This window comes from Sciurus vulgaris, assembly GCF_902686455.1.
Source record: "Sciurus vulgaris genome assembly, chromosome: X".
In the NCBI taxonomy this organism is placed as follows: domain Eukaryota; kingdom Metazoa; phylum Chordata; class Mammalia; order Rodentia; family Sciuridae; genus Sciurus; species Sciurus vulgaris.
In genome coordinates, this window is record NC_136471.1 from 137349742 (window position 1) to 137369865 (window position 20124).

The 20124-nt window shown below is 61.9% G+C and overlaps 1 protein-coding gene and 1 long non-coding RNA gene across 3 annotated transcripts in view; both read right to left on the reverse strand.

Annotated features, from left to right (window-relative positions):
• LOC306651988 overlaps positions 1-20124 on the reverse strand; it is a 51836-nt gene that overhangs the window by 2051 nt on the left and 29661 nt on the right. The gene's annotated exons all lie outside the window — the stretch shown is intronic.
• Positions 1167-8870, reverse strand: AKAP17A (A-kinase anchoring protein 17A). Of its 2 annotated transcripts, none has more exons than XM_079122786.1 (5): positions 8740-8870; positions 6832-7609; positions 6240-6388; positions 3762-4002; positions 1167-2840 (listed from the first exon to the last, which is right to left on the reverse strand). In XM_079122786.1, exons 2-5 carry the CDS (start codon positions 7591-7593, stop codon positions 1941-1943), a joined length of 2052 nt encoding a protein of 683 aa, XP_078978912.1. In that variant the 5' UTR covers positions 7594-7609; positions 8740-8870; the 3' UTR covers positions 1167-1940. The 2 variants fall into 2 exon arrangements, with proteins under 2 accessions (XP_078978912.1, XP_078978913.1); XM_079122787.1 differs by lacking the exon at positions 8740-8870 and adding an exon at positions 8593-8652.

The window sequence follows — 20124 nt, forward strand, 5'->3', positions numbered from 1 at the left end:
GAGGCCCCTGCCTCCGTGGACCCCCGGCCATGAGCCACCGCCACCCACGCCCTGATGACAAGGTGATGGCAGCACGGGCAGTGCAGGAGGCTGCCCGCTGAGCCCCGGGAGGGCCAGTGGCCAAGCACCACCCAAAGGCGGCATCCTGGCTCCGAATCCACATGCCAGCGCCTGGGCTCAGAGTTCCCGTCTTTCAGCCCTGGACCTCGGACCTGTCCTGAGGGGCAGGCTCGCCGTGCCCTCTAGACCCTGGGCCAGGGCGGCAGCCCTCCCTCGCCCGGCCTGTCCCCCCGTGGGCTTCAGAAAGGAAGCAGCTGCGGGCTGAGGAGGCGGCCTGAGAACAAGGAGTACCCGGCACTTCCCCAGGACACAGGACGTCACGAGCCACACTCAGCATGGGCTGCAGGGACCCTGGCCAGACACGGGGACTTGCGTGTGACAAAGAAAGATGCCGGGGTGGGGAGGGGAAGGGAGCGGAAGAGACAGCATCGTCACCCCAAGTCCCTCTGCGACCCCACAAACCGCGCGACCACTTCCTGTCCAGCCAGAGAAACCAAGTGCCGCCATTAGAGAGCAAGGGAGCAAAGAGAGTGAACACGGGGGAAGAGCGCGCCGCCGGGAGCCCTCGTGTCACCCGGAGAGCGCGGGGTGGGGCTGGCCGTGGGCGAGCCCTCGGAGGGAGGGACGCCACCTGCTACCAGGCGCCTGGGCAGGCAGACAGCCGCGCGCCTCGAGCGCACTGATTCCTCTTAAAGCCGGTCCTTGGCTTCACGACCACCACCCGCCGAAGGCTGGGGAGTCAGGTAGCCAGGAACCAAGCGCCCGGGCCCAGGGTCCCCGGAGCCACAAACCACCGCCAACCAGCAGCGCCAGGTGACGCGGGGCGCTTCCCAAAACCCGCTCACCGGCTCAGCTGGCAATGCTGCCATGACCCGCGGCTCTGAGCTCTGCACGGGGGTGTCCGGGGAGGCGGCCCTGCTGCAGCGCCCAGGGGCAGGCGGTGAGCCAGGCTCACAGGAGACAGGAGTGGACAGAGGTGACCGCGCCTGGGAGAACCGACCCACGCGGGCAGGAGCTCAGCCAGGGCTCCTGACCTCTGACCTCGAGACCCCTTGCCAAAGCGGCCGGGACCGATCCCAGCACAGGACACAGGGCCAAAGCTCGAGTTCATTGGAAAAGGATTTTATTTCACCATAAAAAGGCAAACTGGATAAACACCATCTTTCCTAACGCAAACGGTACAGCTATTTTAAGTATTTCTGAGCGTCACTTTTCGAGAGGCAAACGATTATAAAATTTAACAAGTTTGCAGCCTGAATCGTTGGGCACATTCCAAGTAAAAATAATTTAGCAAAACGACTTCTTAAAAAAACCACACACACTAACCTCTTCTAGAAACCAAAAGCTTTAACCAACCTTTTTATGCTTTACCCACTGAAGTTGTAAAAAGTGAATGTGTTGAAGTCAAGGAGCAGCGGGCCACTCGGGGCCACGCCGGGCCGCTCCCAGGGACGGGCTCCAGGACCAGGCAGGCGCCGCCCGCCTCGCTGTGGCCTTCAGGGCGGCCGCTCTCTTCCCCTCGCTGCGCGGGGAGGGCGTCCGTCCCGCTGGAGGGTCCAGCGGCAGGAGGGGCGTCGGGGCAGGGGGCTCTGAGCGGCCGCGCCTGCCGATTTCCACGGGGGTCTGTGCGGCTTTCCTGATTCCGAGGACAGGCGACATTAAAGCTATCGGGTCGACAGTTTTGAAGGAACTAAAGCTCGTGGCGCGTGGGGCTGGCGTGGCCGGCTTGCGGGGAGGGACCTGGCGCCCGGCTCCCGCAGGCTCAGCTCCGGGGCGTCCAGCTGTGGCGGAGGTGGCGTGGCGCGCGGGGCGGGGAAGGGCGGAGGGGCAGGAGCCGGCGGCGGGCGGCCTGGTCTTCCTGACGCCGGGCGGGCCCTTCATTACCTGTTCCAGGTGCTGCGGTGCCTGCTGGGGGACCGCGAGCGGGAGCGCTGGCTGCGGCGGCGGTGGCGGCTGCGCTTCCTGCTGGCGCTGCCGCCGCGCTCGCGGCTCCGCTCCCTCCGGCCGCGCCTGTCTTTGCTGCGGGACCTGCGTGGGCTGGCGCTGCGCCGGGGGCTGCCGTCCTTGTACGAGCGCTTCTTGTGCGACCGCCGTTCCTTGCGCTGCGCGCGCGCGTCCTCAGAGCTGCCGGCGCGCCTGGCCCGGCTCCGCTCACGCGCCCGTCGGTCCTCCGAGCTGCCCTCGCGGCTGGCCCGGCCGCGGCCCTTGCTGGGCTCCCGGTTGCACTTGTCCTGCTCGGACCGGACCTCCTTCTTGGCCACGTGCTGGTCGCAGGCGGGGACACCCTTGGGCTGCTGGTTGTTGTCGGGGATGCAGGCGAGCACGCCAGGGCAGCGTTTCTCGGGCGAGCCGCTGGCCGGGCCCAGGCAGCGCGCGCTCGGGCCCTCCCTGCGCGGGGCCTCCTCGGGCGCGCTCCCGTTTACGCTCCGGGGCGCGCCGTCAGCCTCGGCAAGGGGCGGGGTCTCGCGGGCGGGGCCGGGCGGCGGCTGGCCCACCAGCGGGTGCAGCGGGGCGGCGCCCGCGCAGCCGGACACGGTCTGCAGGATGTCCAGCACGGGCTGCAGCAGGTCCTCGTGCGGCCGTGCGTCGTCCGCCTTGCGGCTCAGCAGGATGCTCAGCAGCCGCTCCCGCAGCTCGCGCTCCTTGCGCTGCAGGCCCAGCGCGCGCTCCTTCTCCTCCTCCACGCGCCGCAGCTCGGCCTCCTGCAGCCGCCGCCGCTCCTCCTGCTGCTGCAGCCGTCGCCGCTCCTCCTGCTGCTCGTGCTCCTGCAGCTTCGCGGCCTGCGGAGGAGAGGCGGCGGCTGGAGCGGACCGCGCGGTCCGCAGCGGCGCGGGCAGGGCACCGGCGGGCTGCGACAGCCTGCGGCCGGGAGCAAAGGCCGTGGCCCACGGCCTGGCCTCCACAGGTGAGGCCGCCTGTCCATCCCCGGCTCCCTGGCCGCGAGTCCCCTGGGGCAAGCGGTGGGCTCCGCTCTGCGCAGGCGGGCCGGCCTGGCCGGCGCCCACCCAGTCGGCATCCGGGCCTGCTGTTAGGGCGCAAGCAGTGGCCGCGGGCGCGGAGCCGAGGGCGGGCTGGCCGCCGCCGCCCGCGGGCGGGCTGGCCTGGCCTGGGTTAGTGTCTTCAATATTCACCATGAAATGGGAGCTGAGCCGCCCGCGTCTCAGCACTCTGGCCAGGCTCCTTCCGGACCTTAGCACAACTGCAATTAGACAACAGGTTACGGGGGCGCCCGCGGCGGGCTCCTGGGCGTGGCCCTCCTGTGGTAAGGACCGTGCTGAGATCGCCCGGCCTGCGCGGGCTCCGGGAGTCGCCGGAGGTGCCGGCAGGGCCGCCAGCGGCAGCTCCGGGCAGAGCAGGGCTCGCCGGCCCGGGTGCTGGCAGCACCCATCAGGTCCAGGCGGCCGAGGGACTCGGGCCTAGAGCTTGCGCCCTTCCTACAGCTGTGCTCGCCCCCGCGCCCCGGGGGCCGGAGCTCCGAGTGGCCGGCTGACGGGCAGGCGAGACGAGGCCAGAGGGAGCGCAGAAGGGGCCTGGCAGCGCCTCCAGGGGGATGCGCCTCTGCCCGGCCACCCCGGGGCCAGCAGGCCGGCACCGCGTGGAGGCCGGCGCCGCGGTTCGCAGGCCGGCAGACGGGAAGGCTGCTCCCGATGCCGCAGGGCGCGGCTGCCCACCCGCCCGGCCAGAGCCCGCCCGGCCTGTACCTTGGCCCTGCTCAGCAGCTCGGCCACCAGCCGGATGGACTGCAGGTTCCTCTGCGCCAGCAGCAGCTTGCGCTCCTCCAGCCGGATCTTCTCGTGCAGCTTCTTCTGCTCCTCCGCCTGCAGCTTCTCCAGCTTCTTCTGGCTGCGCCGGAGCTCGCGGTCGCGCTGCTTCTGCTCGCGCCTGCGCAGCTTCTCCTCGCGCTTGCGCTCCCGCTCCAGCTCCTCCAGCTCCTTCTGCTTCCTGTGGGGGCGGCAGGGGCTGCAGGGGCTGCAGGGGACGCTGTGCGTTGGGAGCGGGGAGGGCGACAGGCCGGGACCAGGCCCCGGAGCGGAGGGGCTAGAGGAGGACGCTGGGGCCCGTCCCTGACGCCGGCCAGGGCAGGCCACGCCCACATCGCGGGGGAAGCCAGCGCGCCTCTCGGGGGCCCCCTGGGTCCCCACAAGACAGGACAGACTCGGAGAGCAGGCTGCCGCGCCCCTGGAACAGGCTCTTAGAACCAAGAAGAGACAGACGGCCCAGGGGGACGGCTGCACCCTCGGCAGGAAAGCTGTGCCCCGCACACACGCCTGCAGGGACAGTCCCAGGGCCCGGGCTTGGGCAAGGGCTGGGCAGCGCCAGGCCCTATCAGGAGCCAGAAGCAGACCTGATGGCCACAGGAACACCCCAGGAGAATGAGCCCAGTGACAGGCGGACGAGACCCGAAGACAGTGCCACAGCCGCCACGGTGAGACTGTGGTGGAGGCTCCAGAGAAGGCCAGGTCACCAAGACACAGGGACGCTGACCACGCGCCTCGACCCGCCCACAGGGCCCCGGGAGAGCCTGGTGAGGGCTGCCTCCTGGCTCCCTCCTGCTGGCGGCATCCAGGCGATTCTGACCACTGCATCCCCAACACTGACACGCAGGCCTCCGCAGCCGAGCCCCAAGGACCACTGCCCAGCAGGAACCGGGGCAGCCCGCAGAGACCTGCTTCCAACCACCGCCCCTCAGGACAGACGGGGCAGTGCCGGGTGCGGGGTCCCACAAGCAGCCCCTGGGATCGCGACTCTCAGAGCGGCAGCGAGTGGGGCCACCAGGACCTGCGCTCCTGCTAGGGGCTGGGCACCTGCAGAGGACCAGCAGAGCCAGGAGGGACACAGGCCCCCAGAGGCCCAGAACGAACCACAGGGAGCTCATCGTCCTCTTCCCTGGGCCTCAGGCTTCCCTCCCACCAGCAGGGGGGAAGGGACACACCCCAGGCAGGCCGGCGACAGGCTGCGACCGAGAACCCAGAGGCAGAGGTGCCACCAGCCCAGAGACGGGGAGGATTGGGACATGGCACAGAGGACCCGAACTGCCTTCTGCCCAGGAAGGGCGGCAAAGCGCCAGGGCCGAGGCCAGCAGGGAGCCCAGAGGCAGGAGGTCAGAGGGCCAAGGTTTCGCCAGGCCGGGCACTGACACCCGCTGGGCGTCAGGAGGTCCCAGTGCCACAAGGGCTCAGAGGCCCGCAGACCCACGCTGCTCGCAAAGTCCTCAGCCCGGCCATGAGCCAGCGACAGCTCACATCCCTGCTGGCCCTCGACAACCACAAGGACGCGTGTCCAGCCAGAGAGAAGCGCGGGAGGCTTGCTGGGCCTCCCTCCGGCGAGGTGAGGCAAGGCAAGGCGGCAGGGGGCCAGCCTGCTGCTCCGCACCTGGCTCCGCGGACCTCGAGGCCACAGCGCCCTGTCTACCCTGCGAGGCCCCAAAACGGCTCCGCCCACACTGCGCGTCACTGGCGCCGCCGTCATTCAACATAAAACCCAGGCACCTCTGGAGCCCAGCTCCGCACCGTGCGTGGCAGACCTGGGCCGAGGCCCAAGGCACCCCCACCGCTCCCCACGGGCTCTGGGGTTCACACGCACGTCTGGGAAGGCGGCGTGGGGCCCCTGGGGTCAGGCAAGGTCCAAGCCCGCTGCAGGGTCCAGCGAGGGGGCTCCGAGCCGCGCACGGCATAGCACCGAGCAGCAGAGAGCGGACGGCGCCCGGCGGCGGGAAAGAGCGCAGCCGGAGGCTGCCAGGGCCGAGCCCGCCGCCCGCCCGGCGCTGAAGCTCGCCCTGGGCAGACCCGGCGGGACACGCGCGCTGCGGAGGACAGGCCTCGCAGGACGCTGCTCGGGGCTGCACCGACGCCACGGGCAGTGCCGGGCCGCAGGCGGCAGAGGCGGCTGCGGAGCCCGCCCTGTCCTCAGAAGCCAGAGCCTCCTGAGCGACGCTGGGGTCCCCTCCACATGTCGCGGGGCGCACCTCATCCCGCCGCCCTGCATGAGCCCAGCCTCCACCAGGGGCAGGAGCGCCGCGCAAGGCACTCGTGCCGGGCAGGGTCCCGGGCCGGTCGCTCGGCACAGGTCCCCCGGGACCCCGGGGGCGCGCGTCTCCCGCTGCCCGGGCTCTCGCGAGGTTCACGCGCTCTCGCGAGGTTCGCGCACACGCACGCGCGCCCGCCGCGCCAGGGCCTCACCTCTCCTCGGCGCGCTGCCGCTCCTCCGCCTCCTTCTCGCGGCGCTTCTGCTCCTCCCGCTGCTGCTCCAGCTCCTGCAGTTTCTGCCGCTCCAGCTGCCGCTTCTTAATGGACGCGTCGCTCAGGTGTTTGGTGGAGTCGAAGGAGACCTGCGGGCGGGACCAGCGCGCCATGGCGTCCCGTGCACGCTCGCCGGCGGCCCGAGGACCTGGCCACCGAGCCTCGCCCTGCGGCGGTGCCCCTCCCCGGCTCAGCGGCCCAGGGACCACCAAGTCCCGAAGCCCCAGCCTCGGCTGGGCAGGGAAACCCGCGAACTCGGACTCAGCACGGCCCGACCCGCGGAGGCGGCAGAGCGCTGCCCCTTCCACGCCCGGCCCTTCCCGGCGCAGGCCCACGGGCGGGCCTCGGCCAGCGCGGTCCCCAGAGCCCTCGGCAGGGGCAGAGCGGACGGCGCAGCCCAGGACCCGGGCCAGAGCCCCAGTGGGAGGGACGCCTGAAGCGCTGGGCTGTCCCGGCTGCGGGTTGGGACCCCGCAGTGGCCGCGAGGCTGCGCCGTGCCGGGGGCCTCAGGACGGCCAGGCGGCCGGCTCACCTTGATGTTGCAGGCCACGGCCTTGCCGTCCTCGCCCTTGTACATGAGCTTCATGCCGCGCAGCGCGCTCATGGCCTGGATGAAGCCCACGTACTCGCGGTACTGCACGTAGGCCTCGAAGTTCAAGTGGCCGCCGAAGCTGAAGGTGTGGAAGTTGCGGCCGGTCATCTCCTCGCGGTAGGGGTCCAGCATGGGGATGTCCACGTTGCGGATCTCGCCGAACTTCTCGAAGACGCGGACCAGCACCTCCTCGCTGGGCTTCTCCGAGCCCGACTCCTTCTGCGCGAACCACTTGCAGGGCAGGCCCTCCAGGTGGATGGTGTCCGGCCTCTCCCCGGGCAGCGTCTCGTTCATGTCCTTGGCGTCGCGGAAGAAGGAGTCCCAGTCGTGGCGCGTGGGGAAGTCGATCTTGAACTCCGCGGCGCGCACCTTGAGGATGTCGGAGAAGCCGCTGAGCTTGATGGTCTTGCCGTCCAGGCAGGCCAGGAAGGAGCGCACCAGGCTCTTGTTCTCCACCTCGCCCTCGAAGCGGATGAAGTCCATGGTGCTCTTGGAGATACGCAGCGTGGAGAACTGGTGGTGCTGCACCATGCCCTTGAGCCGCTCCATCACCTCCCAGTTGGAGATGGACTTGCCGGGCTGCTTCAGCTGCGGCAGCGCCACGCTGATGGTCATCTTGGTGATGGGCTTGAGGTACAGGCCGTAGGAGGGGCAGAGCTCCACGGCCTCAGACGTGTCGTGCACGATGGTAGCCGCGGCCATAGCCGGCACCCTGGGCCTGAAACAGAGCACGGGGTCGGGTCAGGGCCGGCCGCCACTCAGCACCTCAGCAGGACAGGAGGGCGTTTCTCTCCCGCCTCCAAGGCCTCTGGGTGCCAAGAACTTCCGTTCCACCGGGAAGCGCTCTTCAGGAAAAGCGAGGATCGGAAGCCTCCGCCCAGGAACCTGCCCCACCTGGACCCCCCAGGCAGTCCTGCAGGCTTGGGCGTGGTAGGGACGGGCCAGCTAGGAGGGCCCAGAGGACACCGAGCACAAGGAAGAGGCCGGGGCGCGCCGGCCTCCGACACCTGGGAAGCGGCGGCCGGGTGTTTGCTCTGATGAAACCGGAAGTCTCGGCCAGGGAAACACCCGGAAGCCGGGATTCGAGCGGCTCAGGGCGGGCAGAGCAGCGCCCGGGCCGGAGCCCGCTGGGCCTCTGCACGACCCGACCCCGGGGCCGGCCTGGGCCTCCAGTGCCCCTTCCCCACTCGGCCCATCGGCCGGAACCCCTGCAGCCGGACATGCCTGACCCAGAAGCAGCAGGACACCGGCCTCCGCCGCCCTCCGTGGGAAGCTCCCTGCGCTGTCCCCAGCCTCAGGCCGAGGTGCGAGGGACCCGGCGCGGTGCACCCCCCACCCGGCCAGGCGCGTCCACGAGGGTGGCCTGCGGAGAAGCCTGCGGGCCTCGCGCGGGCAGCGCAGGGAGCTGACCCCGGGCTCCCTGAGACCACCCCTGTCCTGCCGCCCCCGGCCCTGGGGTCCCCGGAGCGCGTCCGGCCTGCGGCCGCCGGACACCGCGGGCCTGCGCATCCCCGGGGCCCTCGCCGGCCTGCGGCCCCGCAGCCGCGGACAGCGGTCCTCCCGGCCCCGGCAGCGCCACGCAGGCCCCGGAACCGCCCGCCCCCGCCCGGCGCCCCGACCCCCGCAGGCCGCTGCCCGCCGCCCGGCCCGGCCTGGGCTCGCCCCCCGCCCGCAGGCCCCGCGCCGCCCGCGGCCACCGACCCGGCCCCGCTGCCGCCCCGCGCGGCCCGCGGCCCCGGCCGGCCCCGCCCCCGCCGCTGGCCCCGCCCCGCCGCTGGCCCCGCCCCCGCCGGCCCGCCCAGGGCGGCGGTTGGGCGGCCGGGCCGCGCGGGGACGGCGCTCGCTCACCGGCGCGCAGCTCCGCCTGCGTCCCGGCCCGCCGCCGCCGCCGCTGGCCCGCGCTCCCGCTTCCCCCGACGCCCCGCGGGCAGGCGCGGCCTCCCCGCCTGGCGCCGCCACCGTCCGCCGGAGGCGCCCCTGACGCGACCCGCCGTCGCCGCCCGCCCCCTGTGACGCACTTCCGCTTCCGGAGCGGGACCCGCGGAAGCGGACGCGCGGCGGCCCCAGGCTGCGCCTCCGCGCCCGGCCCCGCCCCAGCGAGGCGGGACTTCCGGGGAGCTGGACGCCGCAGTGCGCCTGCGCGCTCGCCCCGCCCCCTCGCGGCCACCTGGGTGTACCTGCGTCGACCTGGGGCTGGGCCAGAGCGGGTGGGGGCGCTGCTGCGGGGACACCAGCTCTGCAAGGCCTGTGCGGAGGGCTCCGTAGTGCAACAGACCAGCGTTATACATTTATCAGTTGTGCAGGGAAACAAAGTAGCATGGCTGTTCATGCTCTGTAATATTCTAACACACTGCATGTACATCCAGGCAGCAGACCTCGGCAGCATATGAAAGTCCACGACAGATACATGTTGATGACGTGTGATACATGCAATGCATACAGATTGCATACCAGACACTCTACAGGGAAATGAAATGCCATGAGTCTTCATGCTCTGTAATATTCTAACACACTGCATGTACATCCCAGGTAGCAGACCTCTCCAGCATATGAAAGTCCACGACACATACATGCTAATGACATGCAATACATGCAATAGATACAGATTGCATGCCAGACACGCTACAGGGAAATGAAATACCATGACTGTTCATGCTCTGTAATATTCTAACACACTGCATGTACATCCAGGCAGCAGACCTCGGCAGCATATGAAAGTCCACGACAGATACATGTTGATGACGTGTGATACATGCAATAGATACAGATTGCATGCCAGACACGCTACAGGGAAATGAAATACCATGACTCTCCATGCTCTGTAATATTCTAACACACTGCATGTACATCCAGGCAGCAGACCTCTGCAGCATATGAAAGTCCACGACAGATACATGTTGATGACATGTGATACATGCAATACAGATTCCATGCCAGACACGCTACAAGGAAATGAAGTACCATGACTGTTCATGGTCTGTAATATTCTAACACACTGCAGATGAATTCCAGGTGACAAGCTTCTACAATACAATAAAGCTCCACAATATATAAGCGTTAATGCTGTATAACATACTAACACGGTGTTTACGAGTTCCGTGTCATGGCACGCTGCAGCATAAAATTTCACCGCACACTCATCAAGGATAATAAAACTACAGATAACAACGTGCTATATATAAATTCCACAAAATATGATCGTATAGTGTAATCGAATTCCATGACACGTTTAGAAAGGATCTACCGTGGTCACACGTGTGTATGACCTCCATGTGATAAAATCCTACGCTATAATTAAAATACCATAACTGTTTATGATATGTGACATGCTCACATAGTACATATAAATTCCATGTAATCGACTTCTGCAGGTAATAAAACTCCATGACATAATCGTTACTGATACATGCTACTAACATAGGATGTATAAATTCCACGTAATAAAATCGCACGTTCATGGTCTGCAAGACACGTGACACATAAATTCCATTTACTAGAATTCTATAGTGCAATAAATTCCATAACATAATTTTTAGGTGATCATACACTAACGCGGTATATATAAATTACACGTACTAGAATTCCATAATATAGTAGCACTTCATGATATAATTGTGCGTTATACGTGATATTCTACCCTAGCGCATATAAGTTCCATGCAACAGAGTTCTTTGGTGTGATAAAGTTCCTTAATATAATGGAGCATCCTCACATCCTAGGTATAAATTCCATATCATGGAATTCTATAGCATAAAATTCCACAATATAATTAAGAATGAGCTCTCATATTTTGATGCTGTGGGCATAAGTTCTATGTTCTTCTGTGGTGTATCAAAACTCCATGATGTATGGTCAGCAATATGTGAGATAATAATAAGGCATACATAAATTCTGTGCAATATAAGGTAATGAATAGTGTCATACAACACTATGTATTTATGTAATAGACTGTATACCGTAATTATTAATGAACTATCCTGTGGGAACACAATATTTCTGAATGGCAGGTCATAGAATTCTGTGGTGTAGACAGCTCCGTACATAAGTGTTAATGATACACGGTAGCATGGTGCATGTAAATTCTATGTGATGCAATGCTACACTGTAATAAAATTCTGCAACATCATCACAAATGATCTCTCCTATACTGCCTCAGTGCATGTAAATTCCTTGGGCATCCATTTACCAGCAAATACCAGTATTGCATTCTTCTTCAAAGCTGAGTAATATTCCATCATTTATATGGCATTTGCTGGTAAATGGATGAAGCTGGAGAATAACATGCCAAGTGAAATAAGCCAATCCCCCAAAACCAAAGGCCCCAAAGTTTTCTCTGATACACGGATGCTAATTCACAATAAGCGGGGGACAGGGAAGAATAGAGGTACTTAGATTAGGTAGAGGGAGTGAAGGGAGGGAAGGGTGTGGGGCAGGAAGGACAGTAGAGGGAACAGACATGGTGACTCATGTGCATGTGTGACTGCATGACCATGTGATCCTGCAACATGGACAGTCAGAAAAATGAGAGACGACCCTCCATTTATGTCTGATCTGTCAAAATGCAGCCATGCCTTCTGCTGTCAGGTGCAACTCATTAGAACAAATAAAGTAAAAATAAGCTCCGTGATGTGGTGGCTAATGATATCCAAGGTCCTGACACAGCTTACAGAAAGGCCCTGGGGTCATTCCGTGACTCGGTAGTGGAATTGGGTGATATGATAAATCACTTAGGTGCCGCGTTTTAATGTGTATAAGGTGGATTTCTCCTTCTTACCCCAAGGGACGATAAACGATTGGATCGCAGGCCGCGAGGCTTCTACGCAAGCCATGACCCCACATCCATCACAAGAGCCCCAGCGACGTCCCTGGACCCTAGCCACCTGCTCAGAGGCCTCACGCCCGGTCTTCCCGAAGGTCCTGGGGACTAAGGCTGGACTCCCATCCTCCGCCACCCAGCCCTGAGGCCAAAGCCCAGGCCTCCTTCGAGGAGAGAAGGGCGGGTGGGCGGCCCCCATGTTGGCGGTGCTGAATGGGAAGGGGCTCGAGGTCTTTGCTACCCGTGCATCACTTGGCACCTCTCCCGACTCCCCGTCCTCACGCGCAGACCTGATCCTGTCTATCTAGCAACAGAGGAGGCAGAGGCCTCCACTAAATTTAGAAACCGCTTTTCCACTCAGCTCTGGGAAGCATTTTGCAAAGCAAATTCACAGGTGAGAGGCACGGACACACCAGCAGGTCCTTAGAGGTCATCAGGAGCATCGGGAGACGTGCGAGGGAAAATACTGTCCCAGGGTCCCTCTGCGGACGCGCCTCAGAAGCAGGAAAACCCAGTCCCCTGGCGTCTGCCGCCCTGACCCCCGGCAGGCTTCCTTCTGGGGCACGTACCTAGCTCGTGGAAGTCCCTCGGGTTGTCTGTGCCAGGGGAACCTGAGTACGGTGGGATATTATGATGTGCAGGTCTGACGAAGGTCACCTCCAGCTAGCGAAATGGGTGTTCGCTCTGGGTGGGCCTGGCCTAATCAGGTGAGCACCCCGACTCAGGTCCAGAACTCAGCATTAAAGAAATCAGAGGGATCCAAAGCCACGGGAACACTCCCCGTTTGCCTTGTGGAAACATCCCGTGGAGGGAGTCATGTTTCTTATCCACAAGGGACAGAGTTCTTCCAACACCCAGGGACCACACAGAAGAGAGCCCCCAATCCACACGGAGGAGACCGCAGCCCCCACCAACGCGTGGAGCCCAGCCGAAGCACGTGCTGTCCCCGGTGGGTCTGCCTGCTAGAATCTCTTAGGGTGGAATTGTGGTCAGAGAACCGGAAGGAACGGGGAGAGGCCAGAGCCGACAAGACTACCGGAATTGAACCCAAGATACCCGGATGGCATGCAATCGAATTTCAAAAGGAAATTAATATGAACAGAGTGGAAGGGAGAGGCGTGGAATCATGGAATCACACTGAACAGACCAGAATGGGGTAAGTTCCATGGAATCGAGCAAAATGGAGTGAATTGAACAGAATGGATTTTTTGGGGGGGAGGGTACCAGGGATTGAACTCAGGGAGCCTTAACCACTAGGCTACCTCCCCAGCCCCTTTTATTTTATTTTGAGAAAGGGTCTCACTTAAGTGGCTTAAGGTCTTCCTAAGTTGTCGAGGCTGGCCTCCAACTTGTGATCCTCCCCCCTCAGCCTCCAGAGTCACTGGGCTGACGGGCGTGCACCACCGCAAAGGGCCAGACTGGAATTTAAGAGGCTGGGGTGGGTCGGCAGAATCCGTCTGAGGACCTCAGCTCTCTGTAGGACACTATCTTAAACATTTGTTTTCCTTGCATGAGTTCCGGATCCTGTTGGAAATGCATTTCTTTTCTTTTTTTAATTTTTATTTTTTAGTTGCCAATGAACCTTTGTTTTATTTATTTAGAGGCGGTGCTGAGAACCGAGCCCAGCGCCTCATGCGTGCTAGGCAGGCGCTCTACCCCTGAGCCCCAGCCCCAGCCCCTTGGAAATGCCTTCCTTACTCTGGGCTGCGGTCACAAGAAGTCTCCTGAGAGCTTTTGAGCCGCGGACCCACCGTCTCTTCTTCGGGTCCAGAACTCCCTGTTTTGCAGGCTCCCCCAGCTGATGGTGCGGGCCGGGACCTGGTCTGGGGCTGAGAGGGTAAGCGGGAAGCTTGGCAGTGTTGCCCCTGCAGAGCGTGAGATCAGAGGGGCTCACCGCCTGCGGGGTCCGCGCGCCCGGCCGCTGCGTGCCCGCTTGTGTCCACGCGAGCGGGGTGTCTGCGCTCAGGAGCGTGTGTGCACATGCCAGAGCCGTGGCTCCGTGTGCGTGTGGGCCTGACACGCGCGCGCACACGCAGGAGGAACACTAGGCGTCCTGTGTCCCAGGGCCGGGGTCCCGGGCAGGCACCAGGACCCTCCCAGCGCAGGCCTGATGGCCCTGCAGGTGGACCAGCTTCCTCCAGGGACGCCAGGCGGCTGCCAGAGCCAAGCAGGTGGCAGCCCTGGATCTGGCTCTGTGGTCTCAACGTGGCTGCAGCCGGTCCCAGGGACCCAGCGGCGAACCGGGCTGAGCTCCTGGCACAAGTCCATGGAGAGATCCCTCCGCCGCTCATCACGGCCCCGGAGGGAGCATCGCCCACGCCCCGCTGGAGCTGGCGGGCCACCGCAGCCTGAGCCGCCAGCTGCCCACGGACCCGTGCAGAACCGGCTGCTAGAAGCAAAGCCCACCCAGGACTCCAGCTCAGAGACAGGAAGGCCCAGGGCTGCGAGTCCTGGGACCACGGTCGCCGGGCCTTTCTGGACTCATGAGTCCCTAAAGTCCCCCGGGGTCACTTCCCGTGTCCTGTCCCGTGTCTAGACTGGCACAGAGGGACCCAGGACCCTCCTTGGTGCGGACATTCAAGGAGATGCTACAAGATCTCAGTCCACCGACTAGACCCTCGCTCCCAACCCAGAGCTCAGTCGATGCTGCCCTCCCTCCAGAGCAGACGCCTTTCATTAACCCTTGGCCTTCTCCTAGAAGAAGGCACCTGGCTGGTGAGTGTGTCCATCTTTACATGTACCTATACTCGTCTGGCTATCATCCATTTGTTACCTACCCATCTACCTATGAATCAGTCCATCCACCTACCCACCCATCTGTCAAGCTATCCAGCCCCCATTTATACATTCATCTATTCACCAATCCACTCACCTAGACCTCCATCTGGGTCTGTCCATCATCTGTCCATCATCGATCCTTCCACCCACTCATCCATCCGTCCATCTATACATCTGTCCATCCACCATGCACCAATTTATCCATCCACCCTCTCACCCACCCACCCACCCACCATCCACCCATCCATCCACCCATCCATCCATCCACCCGCCCATCCATCCACCCATCCATTCATCCATCCACCAATCCACCCATCCATCCACCCATCCATCCATCCATCCATCCATCCAACCATCCATCCGCCCATCCATCCATCCACCCATCCATCCATCCATCCATCCATCCACCCATCCATCCATCCGTCCGCCCAACCATCCATCCGCCCATCCATCCATCCACACATCCATCCACCCATCCATCCATCCATCCATCCATCCATCCACCCATCCATCCATCCACCCATCCACCCACCCACCGTCCATCCATCCACCCATCCACCCATCCACCTATCCATCCATCCATCCATCCACCCATCCATCCATCCATCCATCCACCCATCCATCCATCCATCCATCCACCCACCCACCCATCCACCCATCCATACACCCATCCATCCATCCACCCACCCACCCATCCACTCACCCACCGTCCATCCATCCATCCATCCATCCATCCATACACCCATCCATCCATCCATCCATCCACCCATCCATCCATCCATCCATCCACCCACCCACCCATCCACCCATCCATACACCCATCCATCCATCCACCCCACCCACCCATCCACCCACCCACCGTCCATCCATCCACCCACCCACCCATCCACCCACCCACCGTCCATCCATCCATCCATCCATCCATCCATACACCCATCCATCCATCCATCCATCCACCCATCCATCCATCCATCCATCCACCCACCCACCCATCCACCCATCCATACACCCATCCATCCATCCACCCACCCACCCATCCACCCACCCACCGTCCATCCATCCATCCATACACCCATCCATCCATCCATCCATCCACCCATCCATCCATCCATCCATCCACCCACCCACCCATCCACCCATCCATACACCCATCCATCCATCCACCCACCCACCCATCCACCCACCCACCGTCCATCCATCCATCCATACACCCATCCATCCATCCACCCACCCACCCATCCACCCATCCATACACCCATCCATCCATCCACCCACCCACCCACCCACCCACCGTCCATCCATCCATCCATCATCCATCCACCCATCCACCCATCCACCCATCCTTCCTACCGCCTCCCTCTTCCTAGCCGCCCGCCCTCCTCCTCTGCGTTCCTATCTCTCAAGTCTTCCTTCAGAACAACTCCTTCCCGCTAGGTGGCACACCCGCCTTGGTGCACAGGGGAGGAAGTGGCTGCAGAAACCCTTCAGCTGTGCGTCAGTGGGTCCTTCAGCTCTCAGCAAGACACCAGCCCTGTGGTTCCCGGGAGCCCGGCCCTGCTATGAAACACACCCCGCGCAACCCGTCTGCTCGTCAGAATATTCCCTCCCTCTCCCGGAGCCTTTGAGGTGACTGTCTGTCTACGCCTGGCCAGACAGACAGAAAGGGCCACAGAGGCATCAGAAGCAGCCACACCGTGCGTCTGATGGCGCTGAGGAGGACTCTCTCCTCTCCTGCAGGGGGTGCATAGGCTAGTCCCACTTTTGCAGGGCCAATGGAGCTGTATTCAGTGTGTCAGTCACTGTGTTAAATGCACACTTACTGTCCTTGACTTAGGTGCACACCGCCGCCATCCCTCCCGCAGAGTAAGTCCCCAAAGTGCAGGAACTCGCACGCAGACGCACACACAGGTATAGATGTGCAGCACGGACGTCTGTTGTGCCTCATGGGAGGCACGAATGCAGGGGATGGATGTGTCAATGCATGCGCATGTATGTACTCAGCAGACGTGCACACGCATTGCACACACGTTACCCCGCACAGGTACACAAAGGTGTGTGTGAAGGTCAGTCTGTCCATACAGATTTATGGACTCACAGATACACAAGTTGATACACACACACACACATAGATTCTGAATATGTGCATTGTCCCCATGGGTACACACAGGTCCACGGGCAAGATGCCGCTCTGTAGATAAACGAACACATGGACACACATGTAGGTGTCAATACACACACGTGCCTCTTGTGTGGTTTTAGTAGGCGTTTTCTCCACTGTGACCAAAAGACCTGACGACAATAATTTAGAGGAGGAAAAGTTTATCTGGGTCTCAGGTCTCAGAGGTTCAGTCCATGGTGGGTTGACTCCATGACTCTGGCCCAAGGTGAGGCAGAACAAAATGGCGGAAGGGCCTGGAGGAGGAGAACAGCTCAAGATGTGGCACCAGGAAGCAGAGAGAGTTCTGCTCACCAGGGACCAGATATAAACCCCATGGAGCCAGGGACAGGATATAGTCCCCAAGGAGCCAGGGACAGGATATAGTCCCCAAGGAGCCAGGGACAGGATATAGTCCCCAAGGAGCCAGGGACAGGATATAGTCCCCATGGAGCCAGGGACAGGACATAGTCCCCAAGGAGCCAGGGACAGGATATAGTCCCCATGGAGCCAGGGACAGGATATAGTCCCCATGGAGCCAGGGACAGGGTATAGTCCCCAAGGAGCCAGGGCCAGGATATAGTCCCCAAGGAGCCAGGGACAGGATATAGTCCCCAAGGGATGTCCCCAGTGACCCAGCTCCTTCAGCCACACCCACCTGCCCACAGTCACCACCCACTTAGTCCATTCAAGTGGATTAATCCACTATGAGGTTACACCTCTCATATCCCAATCATTTCCCCTCTGAACCTTCTCTCATGTTCTCACACATGAGCTCTTGGATGAGATACACCTACATAGTCATATAAATATGTGGAAATACATATATGTGTCAGTACACACATGCTCACACACACACACGCATATTGCACATGTATTATCCGCCTTAGGCACCCAAAGGCAGCTGTGCAAGCAACGTCCATCCACATAGACATGTAGACATGTGGATATCCACGTACACACCGGCACACAGCCTCACGCCTACAGACGTATTGCACAGGCCGGCCACGTCCCCGCAGGCCCCAACGACATGCCTGGGGATCACGTGAGACAGAGACAGGGGATCCGTGCACACGTGTTCTCCCCGTGGACTTAAAAGCTATATATTTGGGCTCAACATGTGCTGGCTGATGGGATGACTTGGTCCAAAACTGGAAATGGTGGGGTGTGGCTGTAGGAGCTGGGTCACTGGGGACTTGCCTTGGAAACTATGTCCTGGCCCTGGCTCCTTGGGGACTCTGTCCTGTCCCTGGCTCCTTGGGGACTATATCCTGGCCCTGGCTCCTTGGGGACTATATCCTGTCCCTGGCTCCTTGGGGACTATATCCTGTCCCTGGCTCCATGGGGACTATATCCTGTCCCTGGCTCCTTGGGGACTATATCCTGTCCCTGGCTCCTTGGGGACTATATTCTGTCCCTGGCTCCTTGGGGACTATGTCCTGTCCCTGGCTCCTTGGGGACTATATCCTGTCCCTGGCTCCTTGGGGACTATATCCTGTCCCTGGCTCCATGGGGTTTAGATCTGGTCCCTGGTGAGCAGAGCTCTCTCTGCTTCCTGGTGCCACGTCCTGAGCTGCTCTCCTCCTCCAGGCCCTTCCGCCATTTTGTTCTGCCTCACCTTGGGACCCACTGTGCACACATGGGGTGTTGGGTAAGGCATTCCAGTGCACCCCAACTCTGAGACAGACGTGGATGAACTCACCCCAACCATAATGCGTGCAGCCGGGCGGTGTGGACGCGGAAGGACCACATGTTCCTGTGGGTGTGATGACGTGCTGTTTTCGGGGCTGCTAGGAATTGAACTCAGGGTGCTTAACCACGGAACCTCATCCCCAGCCCATTTGGTTTTTTATTTAGAGACAAGGTCTCGCTAAGTGGCTGAGGCTGGCCTCCAAGTTGCCATCCTCCTGCCTCAGCCTCCTGCATCGCTGGCAAACATCACCACGCCCGGCCATTCTGTGCTGTTGTATGATGGGTTTGAAGTTTGGGGCTGGCCATCTGGGGTGAGGGGTGCTGCAGCCCAAGAAGACAGCTAACGCAAAGGGACTAAAGACGGAGCCAGGCCCAGGGCGTGCGGTTGACTGGACAGGGCCCAGGTTGTCCTGAGCACATCCCCAGAGCTGAGGCTCCACTCGCCCGGTGGTGAGGAGAATCTCAGGAGCCCAGGAGGAGACTGAGTGGACACACGGTCTGAGGAACAAAGAGGAGGGCCAGGGGGTTCAGTGAGCCCCACAGCAACTGGGACCCTCGAAGGACCGGATCAGCAAGGCCAGGAGCCCAGGATGAGCTGACTTGTGGGAGGGAAGAAGTTAGGACCTGGGAAACCGCAGCCCGGATAGTGAAAAAAGAAAAGGCTGCAGAGAGCGCCTTCCTCCCGCTGGGGACGAAGAGAGAGCCGCCTCCTGCCTCTCCCTCCCACGACGTCCTAACCTGCCCTTCGCCCTGGTATCAGGTGCATGGGGTTCACACCTAGGGGATGGGCAGAGCCCCAGCCGCCTCCTTGGAAGCCACCCAAGAACCCAACCAGGAGAGGACTCGGGGTTTGCGTGGTGAGGACGCCCTGCGCTGCGTTGCTCAGAAGCGATGATCTGGTATTCAATCGACAAACCTCCTGCGCCGCTCTGGACTTCCGGCCTCCTCCGTGACAGCTGAGCCTTCGTAACAGGCGCAGGCGCGTCCCGGGGGGCGGAGCCACGCGGCGCAAGTGAAGCAAGTCCGGCTAAACCTCACCCGGTCCCTGCACCCTCCACCCGCGGCAGCCGCCCTTCCATCCAGCTGGCCAAAGCTGGGGGAGTCTAGGAGGCCACACAGAGGCTGAAGAAATCCCTGGAATCACTCACAAGGACGCGGGAAAGCATAGGGTTCAGGACTTCAGCAAAAAGACGCCCCGGAATCCCGGCCCGGAGACGCGGTGGGGGACACAAGACCCTTCGGAGGTTCCAGCGCGGACCTCGCTCCCGAGGGTCAACCGCGCAAAGCTGACTTCACACGCAGGCCCCGATCTGGGAAGAGTGGAGGGTCTGCCCCGTTCGAGGAGCCCCCGCCCATGTCTGGGATGGTGATCCTCAGGTTGAACTGAGAACGTGCAAACTCTTATCCTGGCCAGTGACCCCTAAGCATGCCCACCAGGCACGTCCCATTGGGCCTTTAAGTCGCCCAGGGAGGATTTAAAGAAGGCAGGAGATGTGCCTCAGTCCGAGGCAAATACCGCACCTTTTAAATCAGGGACCCGAGCATCCAGGGATTTGGGGGCCTCCACCGGGTCCTGAAGCAATACCCCAGGACACAGAGGGACCCCGCTTCTGCCTGAGCAGCTGGACACTAGTCTCCCGCTCTTCCCGAGGTTGCAGTTGACATTGGAAGAATCACGACCCCCATTCCAGGTTGCAGTTGACGTTGGGAGGATCAACACCCCCATTCCAGGTTGCAGTTGACGTTGGGAGGATCAAGACCCCCATTCCAGGTTACAGTTGACGTTGGGAAG

Excerpts from the sequence above, each read along its gene's own strand:
- AKAP17A (XM_079122786.1), bottom strand. The coding sequence starts at position 7,593 with ATGGCCGCGGCTACCATCGTGCACGACACGTCTGAGGCCGTGGAGCTC. Across the intron at positions 6,389-6,831 it reads CCGTGGCCTGCAACATCAAG|GTCTCCTTCGACTCCACCAA; the intron begins GTGAGCCGGCCG and ends TCCCGCCCGCAG. Across the intron at positions 2,841-3,761 it reads AGCTGCTGAGCAGGGCCAAG|GCCGCGAAGCTGCAGGAGCA; the intron begins GTACAGGCCGGG and ends TCTCCTCCGCAG.